The 22,411-nt window shown below is 39.8% G+C and overlaps 1 protein-coding gene across 1 annotated transcript; it reads right to left on the reverse strand.

The window, feature by feature from the left end:
* Nucleotides 1-17,206: 17,206 nt before the first annotated feature.
* On the reverse strand, nt 17,207-18,285 carry LOC149550953 (ethylene-responsive transcription factor 5-like). The gene has a single exon (XM_089789602.1). The coding sequence runs from the start codon at nt 18,268-18,270 to the stop codon at nt 17,641-17,643; it is 630 nt and encodes a 209-aa protein (XP_089645728.1). The 5' UTR covers nt 18,271-18,285; the 3' UTR covers nt 17,207-17,640.
* Nucleotides 18,286-22,411: the final 4,126 nt, after the last annotated feature.

Raw genomic sequence — 22,411 nt, forward strand, 5'->3', positions numbered from 1 at the left:
GTATTAAAGTTCTTGCATAACATATGCAACATGTGTCACTTACACAATGTAAGACATATTTTCAATGTTATCACAAGCCAAGTCTAAAATTTTGTAGGCACTCATATCCTAGTTCAAAGTCAACCATGAATTAACTACCTTACTAGATTATAGAAATTCACATATTTCTTTTCACACACATGCAAAGAAACAAGTACTTAATTTTTCTTAATGAAGCAAGGTCAACAAAAAACATGACATGAACAAGGAGTATCCTATAATTTCATGTTAGAAGTAATCATAACTAGGAGACTTTAACAATCGACACAACAACCAAGACATATTCTCACATACTAATATTGGTTGACTTATAGTTTATGTGACCTAGGGTCACAACTAAGCATAGTGAACTCAAGGTTGTAGTGCATAACCAAGATCTCTAATACCATATGTAGAGAGACTATCCCAGCAAAAGCAATGTCACATCAACAACCTCTATAAAATGTAGAAAGTCTACAGGAGAAAATGTCATTTGAATATTGACCAGTCAAAAATAATTTTAATTACTAGTAATTTTAAAAGAAATACATATATATGTACCAGTATGAGGAAAGGAGGTAAAATGAAAAGTTCTAAAAGATACCACATATCAATTACCAGAATTGGAAGATGTTTCTTAATATGACAACCAAGCTGTCAAGAGCTCTAAAACCTAATCAAGAATACAAAGTGCAAGAATCTTTTAAGAGTGCTTTATCACCCTACCATGTAGTTGTTAAGCTTCTTTAGAATTTTTCCTAACATGAAAAATATCCAGCCTAACAATGAAAAAGACTGACCAAGCAAAACTAAGAAAAAAATAATAGAATTAGATAGTAAAAATTAATCACGTCCTCAACCATTTACTAATGTCATTGATAATCCGATGCATATATCAAATATATGAAAATAAAAACAATGAATGCACCTTAATGGTCAATATGTACATATCTCTACTCTAACACCTTGAAAATTTATAGATAAAATAAATTTGTCCTAACTTAAATTACTTCACTATAAAGTTATCACGAATGCATGAATAATTTTAAAAAGTGAAGATTGATGTCGTTGATTTCGAAAACTCAAACATTCCACCGTTTAAATTCCCAATTTTCTTAGTTCTAATAATTATGATCATTTACATTCGAATGGCTATTCTTAGTTTGCAGTCTTAGTTAGGCATGGTAGTAGTAGTATTAGTTTTAACAGGTCAAATTAATAATGCACAGTTCTAATCCGATTCCGCCGTCAGTTTCTTTTCGTTGGCAATGAATGTAATAATTCAAACTGTTGTTTCAAGCATATTAGATGGCATAGATTTAGGATTAGTTCCGTTCAAAGATTCTTTAAATAAGATGTATGTGTTATCTTTTATATGCTGCAATAAAAATTAATTTGCTTTTCTGCTTAAAAAAGAGTATATTTTCTCTGTCCAAAAACAACGCTTTGTTCTTCTTTGTTATGTACAGTGTTATCTTTTTTAATTTTTTTTTTTAAGGTTCTTAAATTCTACACAAACAAAAATTTACATCAACTAATAAAATTTCAACAAAACCTTTTCTTTCATATAATCTCTGGATAAGCATGAGAGACTATCATCTAGGATGCGACTATCCTTCCTACAAAATGTACTACTGACTAAATTTCAAAAAATTGAAAATACAGTAATTTTTTTTGAAAATTTCAGTATTTGATCTTCACAATCTACATATTTTGTAATTGAAAATAATAGAAACTTAAAAAAAAAATCCGCTGTATTTTTGTAAATTTCAAAAAAAGAAAAATTTAACTTTCTTTTGTCTTTCATGCATTCTGTTTAGAGATTAGCGAGTACCCTGTCATCTATGCCACACTATCCATACTGGCTGAAAGCATAAAGTATGCATAAATGAATTCATTTACTAAGCGACAGAAATATATATATATATATCTTAAATAAAAGTCCATCTAATCATCTCTAACATCTCAGAGAGTCATAAAAGTACATAAGAATCAGTAATGTATCAACACGACCAATCAGAATGTAATCACAACTGCGAAGAACATTCTCATCTTAAACAATTTTCGTATTAAATTGTCATAACTATCTGCTATTGTAATCCGCTCTATAATCATACACGCTACCAAAGAGACATCCATGAAATTCAGGGATTATGGAAAGAAAAGAATGATTAAATTTTAAAGTACCAATACCAAAATCCCGTGATTGACCATGGAAGATTGGTGGGATAGTTTAACAGAGGAAAAAACAGAAAGACTGGAAGGAAGGGGTTGTGACAGGAAGGCTGTTAAAAAAAATGTTAGTTCTTATTCATTGTAGGTGAACATTTATACACTTTCCAGAATGTTCTTTTTGCCAACATAAGGACAATCCAGTATTCGCTCTACATAAGCAGAACGTTCTAGACTTTTCCTTTGTCGCCATAGTTTCTACAAAGCTTTCTATAAAGGACTACAAAAAGTGTATACATATAGCATGTACAAAAATTATGGTAATCTGCTTATTTTTTAATGTTAGAAAAGTATTTTATATGTGTGCTGTTATTTTTAAACATCACACACCAAGTAAGAAATTAAATTTAGGAAAATAGTTTAACTTTGACTATTTAACATTTTAATGTAAGAATCGAACTTTAGTGTATGATGTTTAAGCCATCCCCTATAAAGTTATACTCTTACCTTGTTTTTATGTTAATTCTTTTATTGACTATTAAGGCTTCTGGATAAGTGTATCGATAAATGCTATTAGCTATTAGAAAACTTCACCCTATTATATTTCAAAATGGTTAACATAGAGTTACCAAAGTTTGATATGATTGACTAGCAAGAGGGTTTTCAAAGGAAAGATGAGAGAAATTTGGGCCATCCTTAAATATAAGATATAAATTATGTTTGAAAAAATAAATTAATTTGGACTATTTAACATTTTTAGTTTGAGAATCATGCCTCATATGGGAATGACTTAAACATCACACACTAGGGCCCATTTGGTTGCTGGAATATGATTTGAGAAGTGGCATTTAGAATCTTTGATTTGGGATTTTGGAACTTGAAATCCAGATATAGTTTTGAGAATTTAATTTGGGACCATTTGGTTCATCAAGCATTCATAATGCTGAAAGAAATTTCCTCCATTTGGTTGCATATTTCTAGAATTGGGATATCACCGAGAAAAGCTCCAAATAAACTTTCAAATTCAACAGTTAAATGATATTTGGTTCTAGATTTTTGATCCATCTATTGTTTTAATGATGTCTCAAACTGCAAATTAGCTTTCTTGGGTGCAATTTCATTGTTGATATGTACTCTAATTTTGTGGACTATCTATGTTTAACAATGATTTTTGTGTAGATTTCTATTAATATACAAAGTGTATTTCTTTTCTTCTGCAAAGTGATCTCAATTGTTCAATCTGTATGCAAGTTCTAGTGATTAAATTAGATTTATGATACTATAATATTTGAGAGTAGAAATAACTGTTGTCACTTAGGTTTGCACCCTTGTCCAAGGCCTATGCGTGAGGACAACCTAGTGAAACATGGAAACAACCTCCAAGCTGTGGGACTTGAACTATGAGATTGAGTCTCCGGAGAAGGCCGGCCTCTTCTTACTGTCAGGGCGCACCTATCTATTCTTAGAAGGGAAAGGGAGAAAGAGAGCGTTAAAGAAAACCTACCTAGTCTAATCTAAGGCGGTGATGCACCAAAATAGAGTGTTCAGACTCATTCCTGCCCATATATGCACTACAAAACTAGGGTAACATCCAAAAGTCATACACGTCCAGACTTATATCGATCAATAATCACATATAGATCAGAAAACAAACTGAATGACACCAGGAAAAGAAGATTTCACTTGTATATTATCCAATAGGCCAAAGATAGATACAGTATGTGGACCACTAATCTCAATAATGCATCAATGAGAGGCAAAATGAAGCACATACACATTGACCATTGAAGAGAATGACACATGATGCTATGTAGCTTAGAGACATAGGGATTCTACACTGCAAGTCTGCAAGAAGTAGTAGAGAAAATCAGGAAGAGTTGATCCGGGAACAAAATCACAAAATTGCCTTTATAGATCAGGCATAACTTGAAGATTTCTACGTTACATTTACTTCCTACCTACTGGCATTAACTTCCCATCTTGAGAATCCAATCGAAGATCTGATTGAATCCTAGCTTGCATACCAAGAACTCTCATATCTTTCTGAGAAAGAGCCTGGAGAAGACAGGAACGGCGCCACAACATTCCCTGACATGGTAGATGGATCGACTGGATATATGGAGAGTCCCTCTGCACCTGATATTCACTCTGAGTTGGTGGAAATTGATTATGAAATCAGATCCATGGCAAAAAATAAATAAATGATTTCTATCCTTTCTAGTTCACGAAATAGCAGGGTCAAAAAGGTCAACCAGGTCCACATGCTGATTGGACCACGTGGGGCAATCACTTTCCTCCCCTTTGCCACCCTGGCAGTCCTCTTCACACGTTGACCACACCTTTATGTTTGACTAGGCGCTATTTCACTATGGGTGCCATGCCCTGAAGTTCCTAATAGCGACATAACGCCCAACACTTATCTCTATTCGGGGTGGTACCAAACTGTGACCGTGATGCCCCAACCTGATTGTATCATTGACTTGGCAACTTAACTGTCAATCGTAACTGTGATGTTAACTGCGCATCCCCCATGGGCCCCAAGGACACGTGGTAGAAAGGCTCCAACTCGCTATGGCAAACCTCGCACAATTTCCCCATAGCACGATGGCACCTGCCCTTGATCTCTGCAGATCTGACGGCTCAAAATTCAACCCCTGACTGCGCTAGCCGCGTTGAAGATCTAGTGCCACCTCATGTCTATGTTCTGATCTGGCATATGTGGCAATCCTTCAGTGGTCCAACGATCGCTTAATCCTTACTGCGCCAGCTGCATGAAACCTAGTTCCACCAAGACACGTGGTGCTTGGGCGCTATGTCGCCAACGTTAACTCTCGGGCAGTTCTCGATGGCGAGATAGCGCCAGCCGTAGATCCCTGCAGATCCGACGATTGTGAAGACTCGCCATGTGGCTGTGTTGGTCGAACTGAGATCTGGTGCCACCTCATGTCTGCATTCTGATCCAGCACACATGGCTGTTCTTGATTCACTGTAACACTAACCGTCGTCGGTACACCTTTTCGACGACGCAGTCTGCCCGTCGTGAGACTTTCGACCTGCCGCGAACTTTTCAATCTGCGACTGGGCCCATTCCACTTGGCACCACCTCAGCGATGCATCCTGGCGAGACTTGGCCCTACCGACACGTGGCGAAAGGGTGCCATGTCGTTATACTAAAAATCTTGCAGCTTCGGCATGGCGAGATGGCGCCTGCCACCGATCCATTCTAATCTGATGGTCGCAAAACTTGACCTCCTGCGACGCTCCCTCTTTTATGATTCGCCAGGCCCACCGAAATGTGGCGTCAGCTTATTGGTCTGTTGGTCACCCTGAACCTAACTACGCTGGCAGCATGAAATGTGGTCCCGCCAGGACACGTGGCGCAAGGGCGCCAAGTTGCCGATGTTATCTACCGAGCTATTCCCGATAGCGAGACAGTGCCAGTCGTAGATCTATTCTAATCTGACGGTCATGAAGACTTGCCATTCCTCGCGAAACTACTGGGCCTACTAAATGCATGTCGTCATTTGATTCATTCTCCTGACGCCGATTGGTAAGACCCGATTCCCGCCGACACGTGGCAGATGGTCGCTATGTCGCCATGTTAAAACCCGTGCATCTCTGCCATAGTGAGATGGCGCCATCCGTTGATCTGAATCGATCTAACGGTGTGCAAGGAAGATCATTCCTCTTAGCGTATCGATGAATAAGAACTGGCCACGTATCAACGGTTTGACTAGTCCTCACTGACATCCCTGGACCCACGAGGACGCGTGTCCTTTAGGCGCAATGTCGTTAACATAAGACTCACGCAGCTCTTCTATAGCGTGATGGCGCCTGCCGTCGATCGGCCTTGATCCGACGGTGGAGATCTTACCTTTCCATGTACTGGTGATGCTGACTGAACTCTGACTTGGGGAACGTGGTCACTCCTTATTGGTCTAATGAAACAACTCCCTGGTCTGACAAAGCACAACTCGGAGGGTCCGTATTGCCTTGACCCCACTGATGAATATGTGGCTACATCTGATTCGCCACCATGGTGCTGGGCTCCTGACTGCTCATGCGAAGTACTTGCTGGGACCCAACGTGCTTGGTCGCTTCCTGCCACGGTGGATTTTCCGATTGGGCGCTATGTCGCCATCAAAAAATGCATCAGTTTTCCGTTGGTGCCATGGCGCCTCACCGGTCTTTTGAACTTTTGGCCTGGGGAAACATGTTGCCCGCTGCCTTGAGCATTTCCGCCGGGCGTTATGTCGCTATGGAGATTTTTTGGCCGGCATTCGATAGCGATATAGCGCCTGCGGCACCGAAAAACTTTCCCGACCCGCCCTCCGTTGTAGCTCGCTCGCTAGACCCACCAGACATGCGTCAATTGGGCGCGATGTCGCTGACGCTATTTCTCGTGCATCTCTAATGAATAGATCACGTCGACCGTCGATCCTATTGAAATTTGACGAAGAAGATCCTGCGGGCTGCGAAATACATCATAAGGTCCGATCTTGGCATATAAAATAATATTTCCGTGGCTAGCCGTTGGATGAGCTAAGCATTTAAAATTTAAACCTTTGGTGGGTGAGCGAAAGGTAAAAATTCTGGTGACTCATAGGGGGCATGAGCCTGCTCAATGCATGACCAGTGCCTGAGAATGATCCGTTGGGCCATGGAGTCGAAAAAGAGGGCCTGGAAGGTACGAAACCGAGAGCTGCAAGAAACCCTAACCCTAAATGAGGAAATCAAAACATTAAAAAGCCCTTGAACTCTGGCTCTGTCCCTGCAACTTGGAAACAAAACAGGACCTCCTCAGCAACCTGAGACTTGTCAAAATTTTGGAAACTGGCGACTCAAGAAGAGAGCCATGTGCTCGCGCACTTATTGCAAACAGGAACGAACAGGAAGCAGCTAGGCTAACTATGTACATGGACTCACAATCCTTCAGAAAAAGGGCTTCAAATGGATCCCATTGACTGGAATGGGCAGAACTTCACCATTTGGCCTGCTTAGCTAGAACGCATTGGTCTGTTTGCAACTGGAGATTAGATAAGGGCCACTCCATAGTGGATCAAATTAGGAGTTCCTTCCTGGTTTTTCTCTGTCTGAGTCCCACTTGAGAACTAAATCTCCTTCTCTGAAGATTCTGGCCCTTGCCTTCTTGTCAAAGCTCCTCTTCATCTACTGCTGATGTATCTCTAGAATTTGCATAGCTTTGCTTCTCTTTTCTTTCAGTTCAATTAGTTCTACCATTCTTACTGACATGGCATCATCTTCAATCAGTTCCAGCTGATGAGCCAACTCCAAGGATGGGAACTCCAATGAGATTGGGAGTTTTGCCTCCCTACCATATACCAACACAAAAGGTGAATTCCCAAATAGATCTCTTGGGTGTTATCCTATCAGCCCATAGAGCAGTTCTTAGCTTCTTATGCCAAGCCCTCTGGTTGTCTTCTATCATTCTCTTTATGATTCTGATCAGATTCTTATTGGACGATTCAGCCAAACCATTACCCTACAAGTACTAATTTGATGATGTGCTCAGATAGATATTGTGACTCATTGCCCATGCACAAATCTGGGTTCCAACAAAAGATTTGGCATTATCTGAGATGATAGTAGAAGGAGCTCCAAACCTAGATACAATTCCATCAAGGAATTCAACAAATGATGGCTCTGTAGCATCCTTCAAGGCAACTGCCTCTGTCCACCTAGTGAAATAATCAGTAGCAGCCAAGATCCATTTGTGACCTGCACTAGATGGATGATTAATGGGGCCTATGAAATCCAACCCCCACTGGGTGAAGGGCTTATCCACCTGAATGGGATGGAGAGGAAGAGCTGCAAGTCTCTATTTGCCTGAGAAGAAAGTGCACTTCTCACATTTTCTCACGTACCTATGACAATCATGAAACAAGGATGGCTAGTAATAACCAGCCCTCATGATCTTAATGGCAGTTGTTCTCGCAGAGAAGTGGCCACCATCAGGGCCATCATGGAGTTCTTTAATCATCCTTTCAGCCTGATCCTCTTCAACACATCTCAACAGGGTCCCATTAAAATCCCTCCTGAATAGGATATCATCAATCACAACATAGGGAATGGATTGTAGTCTATATTTTCTTCTTTTAGCTCTGTCCAATCCCTGAGGGTATCCATTCCCTAATAAAAAGTTCCTCATGTCATCATCCAGCTCCTTGAGGCATTAACATTTCTTTCCTCCTGCTGCTCTGTAATTACCATAGCAGCTTCTTCATCTGAATCCTGACTTGATAACATTTCTTTGCATAATCCTCTCCCTCTTACCAATTTGGTAATCTGAATATCAACATCATATTCCATTACCCTAGTGATCGATCCAGCTCTCTTCTCACTGATATCTTTGTTTAACAGGAAGTCTTTTACAGTTGCATGGGGCACCAACAAATGGATCCTATTATGGGATAAGAGGTGTCTGAATTTCTTCAAGGCTCTAATGACTGCAAGGGCTTGCTTCTCAACAAAGCTATACTTATCTTAATATTCCTAGAGCCCTTCACTAAAGAAGGCTATGGGATGCTCCTCATTCTTGTCATTTGTTTGAGTCAAGATAGCAAAAATACTTGACTCACCACCTAAAGTGTAGAGGATGAAATCTTTCTCAAAATTTGGGTTCATGAGGGTAGGGGCCGATGCTATGGCTACCTTGATCTTTTCAAAACTCTCCTTCCCCTCCTTGGTCCATGTGAAGACCATATCTTTCTAGAGCATGGCTGTAAGGGGTTTCACCATGGTAGCAAGATTAGGAATAAACCTTCTTACAAAATTTATCCTACCAAGGAAACTTTGCAGCCCCTTCTTGTGTTTAGGGAGAGGAAGGGCAAGTATTGCTTTTGTTCTTTCTGGATCAATGGTCAATCCATCCTTAGATACAATATGTCCCAATAGTTTTCCTTGGTTTGTAGCGAAGACACACTTGGCTGGGTTGAGAGAAACCCCAAACTCTCTACATCTTAGAAATACCTGTCTCAAATGATCAAGATAATCTTCTACATTCTTGGAATACACAGTTATATCATCGAGGTATACTAAGACAAAATTGTCAATTAATCTTTTGAAAGCTACCTCCATTGTCTTTTGGAATGTGGCACCTACATTTGTTAATCCAAATGGCATTTTGCAATAAGCATAGGTGCCCCATTTAGTAGTAAATGCTGTCTTGTACCTATTAGACTCTTTAACCAGCACTTGGTTATAACCAAAAAACCCATCAAGAAAAGAGAATCTCCTTGACCCACTAACCTTGGACAGAATTTGCTCCATAGAAGGGAGAGGATGGTGATCCTTAAGGGAAGCTTGATTAAGATCCCTAAAGTCCACACACAGTCTGATTTCTCCATTCTTCTTCCTCACAGGGACAAGGTTAGCCACCCATGATGAGTGTTTGATAGGAAAAATTATGTTAGCTTCAATCAACTTGGATAGTTCCTTCCTCATTAAGGGTTCAATCTTGGGATTCACTGGCCTCTGTTTTTGCCTTACTGGTTTGACCCTATCAACTGAATCTATGGTATGCTGAAACAAACTAGGGTCAAACCCCTTTAAGTCATCATATGACCAAGCAAAAACATCATTAAATTCTTGACATAGATGAATGAAATTTTCTTGCTCAGCCTCAGAACATACCTTCCCCATGTTAAGAGATTTTCCATTAGCAATAGTAACTGAAGCATGATCATCCTTTTCTGCAGCTAGATTTATTCCTTTGCCCCTTGACTAATCATCAAGATTAAAGATACTCTCCAAGGTAATGAGACCCTTGGGCAACTTGTTGGAACTGAGGTGGATGATCTGATCACCATACTGGTCTTGTAGTCTTGACTGATTTCTTTCTAAAAATTCCGCTTCATTCTGCAAGAAACTCACAATCTGCTCATCAGACTCAAACACTTGCCAATGAGTATTATTATCAGGAATAGCAGGCCTTATCACCACCCTTATTTGTTGCTTCTTCTCTTCCTCAAGATTCCCTGGCACATCATAAGATGCACCCACTGCTACAAGTCTATCAGCATATTTGTTTTCTTTCCTAGGAATGCTTTGGCTATTAAATGCTTGGAAACTCTCAAGCAAATCCCAAACTCTGTGTTTATAAGACTTGAGCAGGCCATTTTTGGTGATATTCTGATTTCTCACTTGGTTCACTACCAACTCACTGTCCCCATATACTTTCAAGGCTTGAATTCCCCTCTTTTGGGCAAGTAGGAGACCTTGGATCAAGGATTCATACTCGGCCACATTGTTGGTACAACTGAATTGGAGCCTAAAAGAGAAGTAGTATCTTATTTGTCTAGGAGAGATCAACATAACACCAGCCCCTGATCCATTTCTATTCCTTGAGCCATCAAAGTACATACTCCATACTCCCTTTATGTCGTCATTAGTCCTAACAAGGTCAGGAACTTGAACCTCTTTCTCTATTATGCAATATGTACTAAGGCCTGTCTCAAGAGTTTCCGACATAGGCTCAAATTGACATGTATTTTCCCACTCATCTAAGAAGAAATCAGAAATCTTTGCTATGGAAGTGACAGGCTCATTTACTATGTCATTTTTCGTCCATCTCTAGAATAGGGCAATTCATATTGATGAAGCTGGGAGTGTAGGGTTCAGTGTGATGCAGGGCTTGAGGTTCTGCTCTTATTGAAGCATTGGCCCCATATCTGGTCTTAAATGACATATAAGACCAATCAGAAGATATGAATCCACCTATTTGGGCAGTGAAATCTCTTGAAAGACAGATGGCAAAATAGGGCTTGACTTCAGCAACAGATATGTCTTGAATCATAGTACAACCAGGGCATGCATGTAGGGCAATTTCCACATTCTTAAGGATGCCTACGATTTTGACAGTACTCCCATCTAATTGTAACACATCCCTAATAATGGGCTCATATTTCATCCCTAAAGCATCAGCAACACAGCTAGGCATTACTGAGCTACTAGCCCCCGAATCTATCATGCAATTATGGACTAACTTGCCCCCTATGATCATAGAAACATAAAATGGAGGAGGTCTAACTGTTTTTCTTGTCTCCACATCTCCTACTGGTTGTACTAAACTAGTGGCACTCTCCACGGTAGATGACTGATCCTTGGGTTCAATCCTTTCCAATTCTTGCTGCAGCATCTTCCTCTGCATTGGCATGGTAGCAACAACATCCCACATGGAAATGTTTACATTTGTCTTCTTCATTTTCTCTACCACACTCAATGGTGCATTAGGAATTTTGGTAGAAACTTTGGGAGCTGCACTCATGAGAGGTTGAGATGGAGCAACATAGGGATCACTTGCATTCTCCTCTCTTGGACCTCGCCTTTGCTGTTGTGAAGTGTTTGTCTACTCATTTTCCTTTTGTGTATGAGGTATAACACTTGAAGTTGAGGCCTGCTTAGGTCAAGGAGGAGTAGCATGTTCCATAGCTCTCTTCTTACTTCTTGTGTTATGAGCAACGAAATCCTGGTTTGCATTACAATGCTCCTCCATCTGGTGATTCATGAAAGAGCAATCACCCTGCCTTTGGATATATGAGGCCTCCTTGGTATGATCTTCCTCATGTGATTGCTTTACTGTAGGCTCCTGGATAGTTAAGGCCAAATAAGATTCTGTCTTCTGACACATCCAATAGGTATAAGAATAATTGCAAGAAGGACAAAAATCTTGATCTTGGGCCAAGTTATTTTGAGGGACTATAGCTCTGTTCTGATTTGAGCTTGAAGCAGAAGCATGACTATTCTGCCTATTCTGATCAAAAGAGCTATTCCACTGATTAGGAGGCCTACCACCACTTGGAGCCTGATATTGTAATTGGGGAGGCTTGCCACCTTGGGCTTGCTGCCTTTCTAAGGCCACCACCTTATTACTCATCTTTTGTATTAGAGAAAAACTATCCTCTAATCTCTTCCCTTAGTCCTTCAACTCCCTCCCCTGCTCTTGTAATTTTTTATCCAGGGTCCTCTCTCTTTTATTTGTGTTCAGCACTAGACCTTGGAGCATTTCCTTGAGTTCATCTATTCCGTTTGAGGATGTGGAAGCTTGGGGAACTGGAGTAAGGGCTTGTGACGTAGAAATTGTAGGAAGAGGGGCTATTGCTGGTTGGTGGTTGGGAACATCAGGAAAGAAAGGCATAGGAGGCCTTGGAGCCAACTTCCCACCTTGTATTAGGATATTCTCAGCTTTTATAGCTGTCTCATAAGCATTTGGTAATGTATCTCCCCCCATAGTTTGGATTGTGGTGGCAATGTCACTGTTGAAAGCTCTAAGGTAATGCAAGAAAGCATAACCAGGGGTAGGTTTTACTATAGTAGGTATTCTATCCCATGTCTTTTGGAATCTATAATTAAAATCAGTCATACATTCATGGGGGGCTCTTTTTATTGTAGTTAGCTGCTCTAGTAGTGACAAATGGTCACTCTTATCCTCAAAATGTTTGCATAATCCTGCTCCTAGTCCATCCCAATCAGTTATGGAACCATGAGCTAAGCCTCTATACCACTGTAATGCTTTTCCTTTTAAAGATGAGGCTAGAAGTCTGATAGCAACATCATCCTCTGTAATACCATGAATATTACAGACATTTGCTACCTCTTGGATATGCTCTAGAGGGGAAATAGTAGTTTCACCAGTAAAATCAGGTATGCTTTTTAGTGCAGCTACTGGTATATCATGTCTTTGGGCTAACAATAGAGGACTTCCACCATTAAATGTGGCAAAAGCATGAACTCTTGGCTGTGCCATATAAACAAGTGTTCTATTGATGAGTGTTGATGGCAATCTAGGCTAAGTACGAATAGTAGGGGGAGTAGATACAGATCTTACAAATATATCGACTGTTATTCTACCCCTAACTGGTGATAATGAAGTTCTAGTCCTTCTTCTCCTAGGATTTGAAATAGGAAGCTCTTGATATTGAAATTTACCTCTAGAAGATGCCCTTGTTTCAGTCCTGGGCATGAATTACTACAAACTTGGTCTGGAACCAGATTTTTTGATGTTCAGAGTCGCCAAGTACTTGAAGAATCAGCCTCTGAAGGCTTGAAAACTGAAGCCAGCACTACTTCTTTAGCATTGATCCCTGGAATTCTCTCTTCTTAACACCAGTAGACTTTAAATCTTCTGATATGAGTCCCACCGGGCGTGCCAAAAACTGTTGTCACTTAGGTTTGCACCCTTGTCCAAGGCCTATGCGCGAGGACAACCTAGTGAAACATGGAAACAACCTCCAAGCTGTGGGACTTGAACTACAAGGTTGAGTCTCCGGAGAAGGCCGGCTTCCTCTTACTGTCAGGGCGCACCTATCTATTCTCAGAAGGGAAAGGGAGAAAGAGAGCGTTAAAGAAAATCTACCTAGTCTAATCTAAGGTAGTGATGCACCAAAACAAAGTGTTCAGACTCATTCTTGCCCATATATGCACTACAGAACTAGGGTAACATCCAAAAGTCATACACGTCCAGACTTATATCAATCAATAATCACATACAGATCAGAAAACCAACTGAATGACACCAAGAAAAGAAGATTTCACTTGTATATTATCCAATAGGCCAAAGATAGATATAGTATGTGGACCACTAATCTCAATAATGCATCAATGAGAGGCAAAATGAAGCATATACACATTGACTGCTGAAGAGAATGACACAGGATGCTATGTAGCTCAGAGACATAGGGATTCTACACAGCAAGTCTGCAAGCAGTAGCAGAGAAAATCAGGAAGAGTCGACCCAGGAACAAAATCACAAAATTGCCTTTATAGATCAGGCATAACTTGAAGATTTCTACGTTACATATACTTCCTACCTACTGGCATTAACTTCCCATCTTGAGAATCCAATCAAAGATCTGATTGAATCCTGGCTTGCATACCAAGAAATCTCATATCTTTCTGAGAGAGAGCTTGGAGAAGACAGGAACGGCGCCACAACATTCCCTGACATGGTAGATGGATCGACTGGATAGATGGAGTGTCCCTCTGTACCTGATATTCACTCTGAGTTGGTGGCAATTGATTATGAAATCAGATCCACGAAAAAAAATAAATAAATGATTTCTATCCTTTCTGGTTCACGAAACAGCAGGGTCAAAAAGGTCAACCAGGTCCACATGCTGACTAGGCCACGTGGGGCAATCACTTTCCTCCCCTTTGCCACCCTGGCAGTCCTCTTCATGCGCTGACCACACCTTTATGTTTGACTGGGCGCTATGTCGCTATGGGCGCCATGCCCTGAAGTTCCTAATAGTGACATAACACCCAACACTTATCTCTGTCCGGGGTGGTACCAAACTGTGACCGTGACGCCCCAACCTGATTGTATCATTGACTTGGCAACTTAACTGTCAATCATAACTGTGATGTTAACTGCGCATCCCCCCCTGGGCCCCAAGGACACGTGGAAGAAAGGCTCCAACTCGCTATGGCAAACCTCGTGCAATTTCCCCATAGCGTGATGGCGCCTGCCCTTGATCTCTGCAGATCTGACAGCTCAAAATTCAACCCCTGACTACGCTAGCCGCGTTGAAGATCTAGTGCCACCTCATGTCTATGTTCTGATCTGGCATATGTGGCAATCCTTCAGTGGTCCAACGATCGCTTAATCCTTACTACGCCAGCTGCGTGAAACTCGGTTCCACCAAGACACGTGGCGCCTGGGCGCTATGTCGCCAACGTTAACTCTTGGGCAGTTCTCAATGGCGAGATAGCGCCAGCCGTAGATCCCTGCAGATCTGACGATCGTGAAGACTTGCCATGTGGCTGTGTTGGTCGAACTGAGATCTGGTGCCACCTCATGTTTGCATTTTGATCTAGCACACGTGGCTATTCCTGATTCACTGGAACACTAACTGCCGTCGGTACACCTTTTCGATGATGCAATCTGCCCGTCGTGAGACTTCTGACCTGTCGCGAACTTTTCAATCTGCGACTGGGCCCATTCCACTTGGCACCACCTCAACGATGCATGCTGGCGAGACTTGGCCCTATCGACACGTGGCGAAAGGGCGCCATGTCGTTATACTAAAAATCTTACAGCTTCGCCATGGGGAGATGGTTCCTGCCGCCGATCCATTCTAATCTGACGGTCGCAAAACTTGACCTCCCACGACCCTCCCTCTTTTATGATTCACCGGGCCCGCCGAAACGTGGAGTTAGCTTATTGGTCTGTCGGTCACCTTGAACCTAACTGCGTCGGCAGCATGAAATGCGGTCCCGCCAGGACACGTGGCGCAAGGGCGCCAAGTCGCTGATGTTATCTACCGAGCTATTCTTGATAGCGAGACAATGCTAGTTGTAGATCTATTCTAATCTGACGGTCGTGAAGACTCACCATTCCTCCCGAAACTACTGGGCTTGCTGAACGCATGTCGTCATTTGATTCGTTCTCCTGACGCCGATTGGTAAGACCTGATTCCCGCCGACAGGTGGCGGATGGTCGCTATGTCGCCATGTTAAAACCTGTGCATCTCTGCCATAGCGAGATGGCGCCATTCGTTGATCTGAATCGATCTGACGGTGTGCAAGGAAGATCATTCCTCTCAGCGTATCGATGAATAAGAACTGGCCACGTATCAACGGTCTGACTAGTCCTCGCTGACATCCCTAGACCCACGAGGATGCGTGTCCTTGAGGCTCAATTTCGTTAACATAAGACTCGCGCAGCTCTTCTATAGCGCGATGGCGCCTGCCGTCGATCGGCCTTGATCCGACAGTGGAGATCTTGCCTTTCCATGTACTAGTGATGTTGACTGAACTCTGACTTGGGGAACGTGGCCGCTCCTTATTGGTCCAATGAAACACGTCCCTGGTCTGACAAAGCACCAACTCGCAGGGTCCGTATTGCCTTGACCCCACTGATGAATACGTGGCTACATCTGATTCGCCACCGTGGTGCTGGGCTCCTGACTGCTCATGCGAAGTACTTGCTGGGACCCAACGTGCCTGGTCACTTCCTGCCATGGTGGATTTTCCGATTGGGCGCTATGTCGCCATCGGAAAATGCATCGGTTTTTCGTTGGTGCCATGGCGCCTTGCCGATCTTTCAAACTTCCAGCCCGGGGAAACGTGTCGCCCACCGCCGTGAGCATTTTCGCCGAGCGCTATGTCGCTATGGAGATTTTCTGGCCGGCATGCAATAGCGACATAGCGTCGAAAAACTTTCCCGACCCGCCCTCCGTTGTAGCCCGCTCGCCGGACCCACCAGACACTTGTCAGTTGGGCGCGATGTCACTGACGCTATTTCCCGTGCATCTCTAATGACGAGATCGCGTCGACTGTCGATCCTGCTGAAATCTGACAGAGAAGATCCTGCGGGCTGCGAAATATATCATAAGGTCCGATCTTGGCATATAAAATAATATTTTCGCGGCTAGCCATTGGACGAGCTGAGCATTTAAAATTTAAACCTTTGGCAGGTGAGCGAAAGGTAACAATAACATTTGATGTAATTTAAAAATCCTTTTTGATTGAAATCAATGAATGATTTATTAAAAATTGTGCACAGAAGTTTTAAAGTTTCTAGAAACATTTGAGTGCATTTTAAACTTCCTACAAACATGCATTTTAAACTTCTTGTGAACTCTTTCTTCATGGCACTAGATTCTTCAACAAGTTCGTCGACCTTTTCATCATGATCTAATTCTTCTGCTATCTTAAATAGTTAATAGATCCCACAGTTGGAAGAAAGAAAGTACCTCTCAACCGTATATAGAAGCAAAATATGCAATCCACATTTTATATAAAATACATCTATGAAATGGAAATGAATATTCACAGAGTAGACCAACTGAACAATGTGCTTTCACTCCCATTTTGTATAGGAATCTAGCGCAATCTTAAAATCTTTATCTACGAAAATAAGCTTTTGATTACTTAATCTGTTACAACTACTTTTTCTTCAAATTCTTTGCAATTTTCATCTTGAATCTCTCAGATGCAATCTGTGAGAGACAAATGAAGATCGTCATCGCTATAAAAAATGATGGAAGACACTGAAAGCTTGAATCTGTGGCCTTCGTGATCTTTGAATTTAAACATTGGCACTGGTCAAACATGTTTGATGGACTTGAAAATATTTTGATATCATTTTATATGCAATGCTCACTTTTATAAAATTGGAATTAAAATAAGCATTAGATCAATTCCACCTATTTAGTTGGAATACCAAATCAAGGTTTTGGGGGTCAAATGGGGATACTGGATTCTAATTTTTTCCAATTCCAATTCTGATTGTGCGGACCCAAACAATGTATTAGATTTTTTTTAGAATTCCGAATGCCAATTCCATTCTAATTCCAATGACCAAACGGACCCTAAGCTTAATTCCTCGACTAAAAGTGTTAAATAGTCAAAATTGACTTTTTTTCCCTAAGCTTAATTCTTCCCTTAATGTGTGATATTTATAAGTATGTGATTTGTCCCACTCTTGGCTCAGCTAGTACAACATTCAGTAGACCTCCGTGCAATTGTTTCCTCCTTTCTTCTCCTCTTTTTTGTCTGCGCCGACTCTGCCAGATAATCTTCACTGCCCGGCTGGTCGAGGAGTGGAAAGTTGAGCAGTGCTTTTGATCCCCGGATTCTGAAAGCAGCGCGGTCATATGCCAGCGCCGCCGCCTCCGCAGTTTCAAAGGTGCCCAGCCAAACTCTGGCCCCCTTCTTAGCAGGATCTCGTATTTCTGCCGCAAATTTCCCCCACGGACGGAGCCGCACTCCCCTATAGTGCGGCGCCGCCTTCCTCTTTGAAGCCGCCGCCGTCTCTTTGCATGGAGGCCGTTTTGTTTCCCATGCAGGAAAATCTTGCGGTTGGGTACGTACGTCAGTACAAGCCAGCGGATAAACCGACGTAACAAGACATGCAAACTTCTCTTCCTCCGATGAGTTCCCCTCCTGAATTTCAGGAATGGAGCAGTAGGATACTATTTCGTTATCTATCTCATTCCAGTTATGATTAATGGCCGTCTCTGATCCAAAATTGGTATCTGCAATATAAATGGCATCAGTGAATGAGAAAATATCATCAGCGTCTCCCAGCAAATATTGGCGAATGCTATCAATATCCATGCTTATGCTTTTATCTTTTCTAAATTCCCAAAAATAGATTGTCGAAGGGCTAATTTATAACCATTCAACAATACAAATTAAAGCATTGACCCCTCTTCCGGATTCAAACATCCAATCTGGTCAAAATGGAGGCTTTGACTGAAATTTTATCCATTATCACTGATCACTGTCCAAATACATTTTGAACGTGGCAAAGTAGCCGCCCAATCATAGAACACGACGTCTTTTAAAAATTCCACGTACACAAATTGCTCATTTTATATTCATTTATTGCTTGGTCTTTGGGCAGCAAGTAGTTTTGATGGTGAGGTCATTACGCACATTTTTGTTCTCTTTGACCTGGTCCAATTGTTTCTTTATCAAATCTGCGGGGACAAATTTATTGATACATATCTTGCTTTGAAAAGGAGTGGGAGAGATTCAATGCTCCACAGTTCGGAAAGCCGTCTTCATGGCTTTTGGTTTTACTTCATCTTCAACTCTCTGGCCGTGTAATGTCTGAAAAGGATTTAGTCAAACAAAGCGGAAAAATTAACAACTTTCGGATTTGTAATGAAGCCTTTGATTTCACATGAGAGAGGTGAAATTCTGAACTATTCAAGTTCAAGGAAGTCTCGAGGATCACCATCTAAAATTTGCAAATTTTGTTTTGTTCTGTTGGATATTGATCAACGTTATTTAGAATGAATGATAATTTAGATAATTAAAAATGTATATTTTTAAAGGTTACAAATAAGTATAATTATATGGTATAGGTTAATCTCCAACAAAAAAGTACATAAGACAAAACAAAGTCAAGATTTTATTTTTTTCAGATTCATGAAAATGCAATGATTTTTTTCTACTTTTTTTTTTGTTGTCTTCAATTACAAACTATGCAGATCATGAAGATCAAATGCTGAAACTTTTAAAAAAAATTCATAACATTTTCGATCTTTTGAAAATTGGTCAACTGTACATTTTTGTAGGATGATAGCCACATCCTAATTATATAAGAAATTTATTATGCATTGTAAGATAAATGGTAATAACTTTTCTAATATATTTTTTTGCAACAAAACATCATAATTTTGATGTTTTTTCAATATAAAAAATCCTAAGAATATATGGTGTCTTATTATACTGTAAGTGTTATATGATGAGTTTTATTTTCCTCCCTTTATGGCTAAGACCCACACCTATTTACCTTGTGTGATTGTGCTCTCTTAGCAATCACTTTATGTGTTGTGTTAACATCTTGCATTTCAATTTTCAATTGTGTCAATGCCTGCTCTAAGCTAGATGATGTTGGAATGTAACTAACAAATACTAATCATCATATTCAACATTGAAAAAAATATATTTATGTCTTAACCAACACATATGGATAACTGAGGGTTCACAAGAAGCCCGTCTCTTATAATCTCTAGCTAGTGGACTAGAATATCTAAGAATATATTGCATATGGACATTCACCACTTGTTCATAGTCCTTATTTCTACATATATGCATAACATAATAATTAAATGTGCCAAATTTGTAAGTATAATTTGCTAAGAAATCAAATATAATAAGATTAAAAGTAGTAAATTGCATGTAGCTACCTTGGCGTCAACTATAGCTCGTCTAGTCTTATCTTCCTCTCCATCTAAGTCTCTTCTTGCAATATTCCTTCCTATCTCTTTTTGTCTCCTTTATGGTTATTACCTACATGTAGGAAGTGACCACAATCCTACCTATACTAGTTTTTAGGCTTTTGTTTCCTTTTATATGATTTTTTCATTATTCTCTTATTGTTTTTATTTCACTCCTCTCTTAATATGTATAATGTAGAGCATAAGAATTAAGCAATTCTAGTCTCTTTTAATGGAAGAAACTATAATCTCTCTATACCCTTAACTTAAATAACATTAACCGAGGGCTATAGTCATATTCTTTCACTCAATTCTCTAGTCAAGGGGTAGTCTAGAGTACTTTATATACTCTCCTTGACATGTGTATATGTTTCTTTATGATGGTATCATTTGTAATCAAGTAATCCTCTCTAAAAAATATTTCAAAAGTGATTGATATCTTGCATCTAGATACTATGTATGATATTTTATCTTTAATAACAAAAGCTCTATACTTTGACATTAAGTACATAATTAGAAATACCATGACCATTGAGGGTAAACTAAGAAAACTTTCCCCAAGTTGTGAAATCCTATGAGGATATTTATAAAGTTGTGTACATAACTGATGTAGAGCCACACCTTGGAAAACTCAGGAGGAATCAGTCACTCAACTGAGTTGCTTCAAGGGGCATCTACAACCTTCAGGATCACACACTAAAATCAGATTCAATAAACAAAACTTTGAAAATAAAATCCCCCAAAATATCTTCTTGCTGGCTTCAGATAGACCCGCACTCAGAAATGAATAACTTTCAAACTAGAAAAGATTTACTCAATCCAACCATTGATATTTGGCATAACTAGGTTTCAAATAACATATAAAAATTTGAGAGAAATCCAATGGTTCAAACCTGAGATATTGACCCCACATCAGAGTACATTTTTTCTGAAAATAAATCTCCCAAAATATCTTCTTGCTGCCTTCGGATAGACCCACACTCAGACATGCATAACTTTCAAACCAGAAAAGATTTACTCAATATAACCATTGATATTTGGCATAACTAGGTTTCAAACAACATATAAAAATTTGAGAGAAATCCAACGGTTTAAACCCGAGATATTGATCCCGCATTAGAGTACATTTTTCTACAATTGTTATTCCCTAAACTGATTGCCATGAGAAATATATGAAGCATAACAGTAGAACCATAATCTTGAAAAAAAAACACAGGAGACCAAAAGAGACATAAAACTTCACATTCCTCCTCAAGTTCGAATCCTCTTTTACATAAAAGATTGACTTTTTAATAACCAAAGTCTGACTGGCCTTGCTGTCTAGTAGTAATAAAAATGCTTTCTTTTCCATCTAAGAATAGGAATCTTAAAGATGTTTTACCATCAATACCATGCAGCAATCATGGATATTCTTGTAACTGCTAAGAATAGGAAACTGAAAGATGCTTTACCATCAATACCATGCAGCAATCATGGGTATTCTTGTAACTGCTAAGAATAGGAATCTAAAAGATGCTTTACCATCAATACCATGCAACAATCATGGGTATTCTTGTAACTGCTAAGAATAGGAATCTGAAAGATGCTTTACCATCAATACCATGCAGCAATTATGGGTATTCTTGTAACTGCCTATTATCTGTCACCAGTATTTGATGGAATTCTCTTTAATTATTTAGCACAACTACGAATTAAAACAACTATTCTAATTTTAAAATCCACACACCTAGTCCTAGGTGGCTATATCTGGAGATCTCATCGAAATGCTACTCTAGGTATGCCACCACATGTAGGACATTATTGAAAACATTTAAATTTAAAACATACACAAAACGTAAAACATTACTTATCATATTTTCTGCTCTGCTACTGTAGCAATAACTATTTATGGATAACTTAATTTTCTAGAGATCAATGACACAAAACTAGTAATCTCAATAAAAATGATAGAATATAATAATATTTAAATGCATCACAATATACTCTTTCACCATATTAAGAATTTAGATTCTCTATTTCTTACTAGTCATCATGTCTAACATTTTCATCAAAATCAAAACAACACCATTTACCTGCTTATGATATCTAGGATAAAAAATAAAATAAAATGCAATATGATTACCACTCTTAAAATCTCGCAACACCAACAAGTAGTCATTTGTTTCCTTTGTATCTATGGAACTCAAAATTGTTGTAGTCAACCTACTTGAGAATTAGAACACTATGAAGGTCAATATTGGATTGAGGAATAAGTGTGTTCATGGCAACCCTCCTTAGACTTTATTTCTAAGATTATCCAATCTACATTTCTCATTAAATCATGTCAAGGAGTCACTCCTACAAAATTAGAGTAATACATCTAGTACAATATACCTACAAGAAATCTAAATACTTATTAAAGTCAAAATAAATAAATTAAATGCTACAACACTATAAATTTTTTTTTTTTGTAAATCTCATAAAAGAGTTTTTAATCAAAATATTTTAATCCAAGCAAGACATTTGAATCAAAATAATTTGATTTCTTT

The sequence above is a fragment of the Cupressus sempervirens genome, chromosome 6 (genome assembly GCF_028749045.1).
Source record: "Cupressus sempervirens isolate cs-2001-9-10 chromosome 6, ASM2874904v1, whole genome shotgun sequence".
NCBI classification, from domain to species: domain Eukaryota; kingdom Viridiplantae; phylum Streptophyta; class Pinopsida; order Cupressales; family Cupressaceae; genus Cupressus; species Cupressus sempervirens.

Bases quoted from the DNA above. Each gene is read 5' to 3' on its own strand.
- LOC149550953 (XM_089789602.1), bottom strand. From the start codon at position 18,270: ATGGATATTGATAGCATTCGCCAATATTTGCTGGGAGACGCTGATGAT.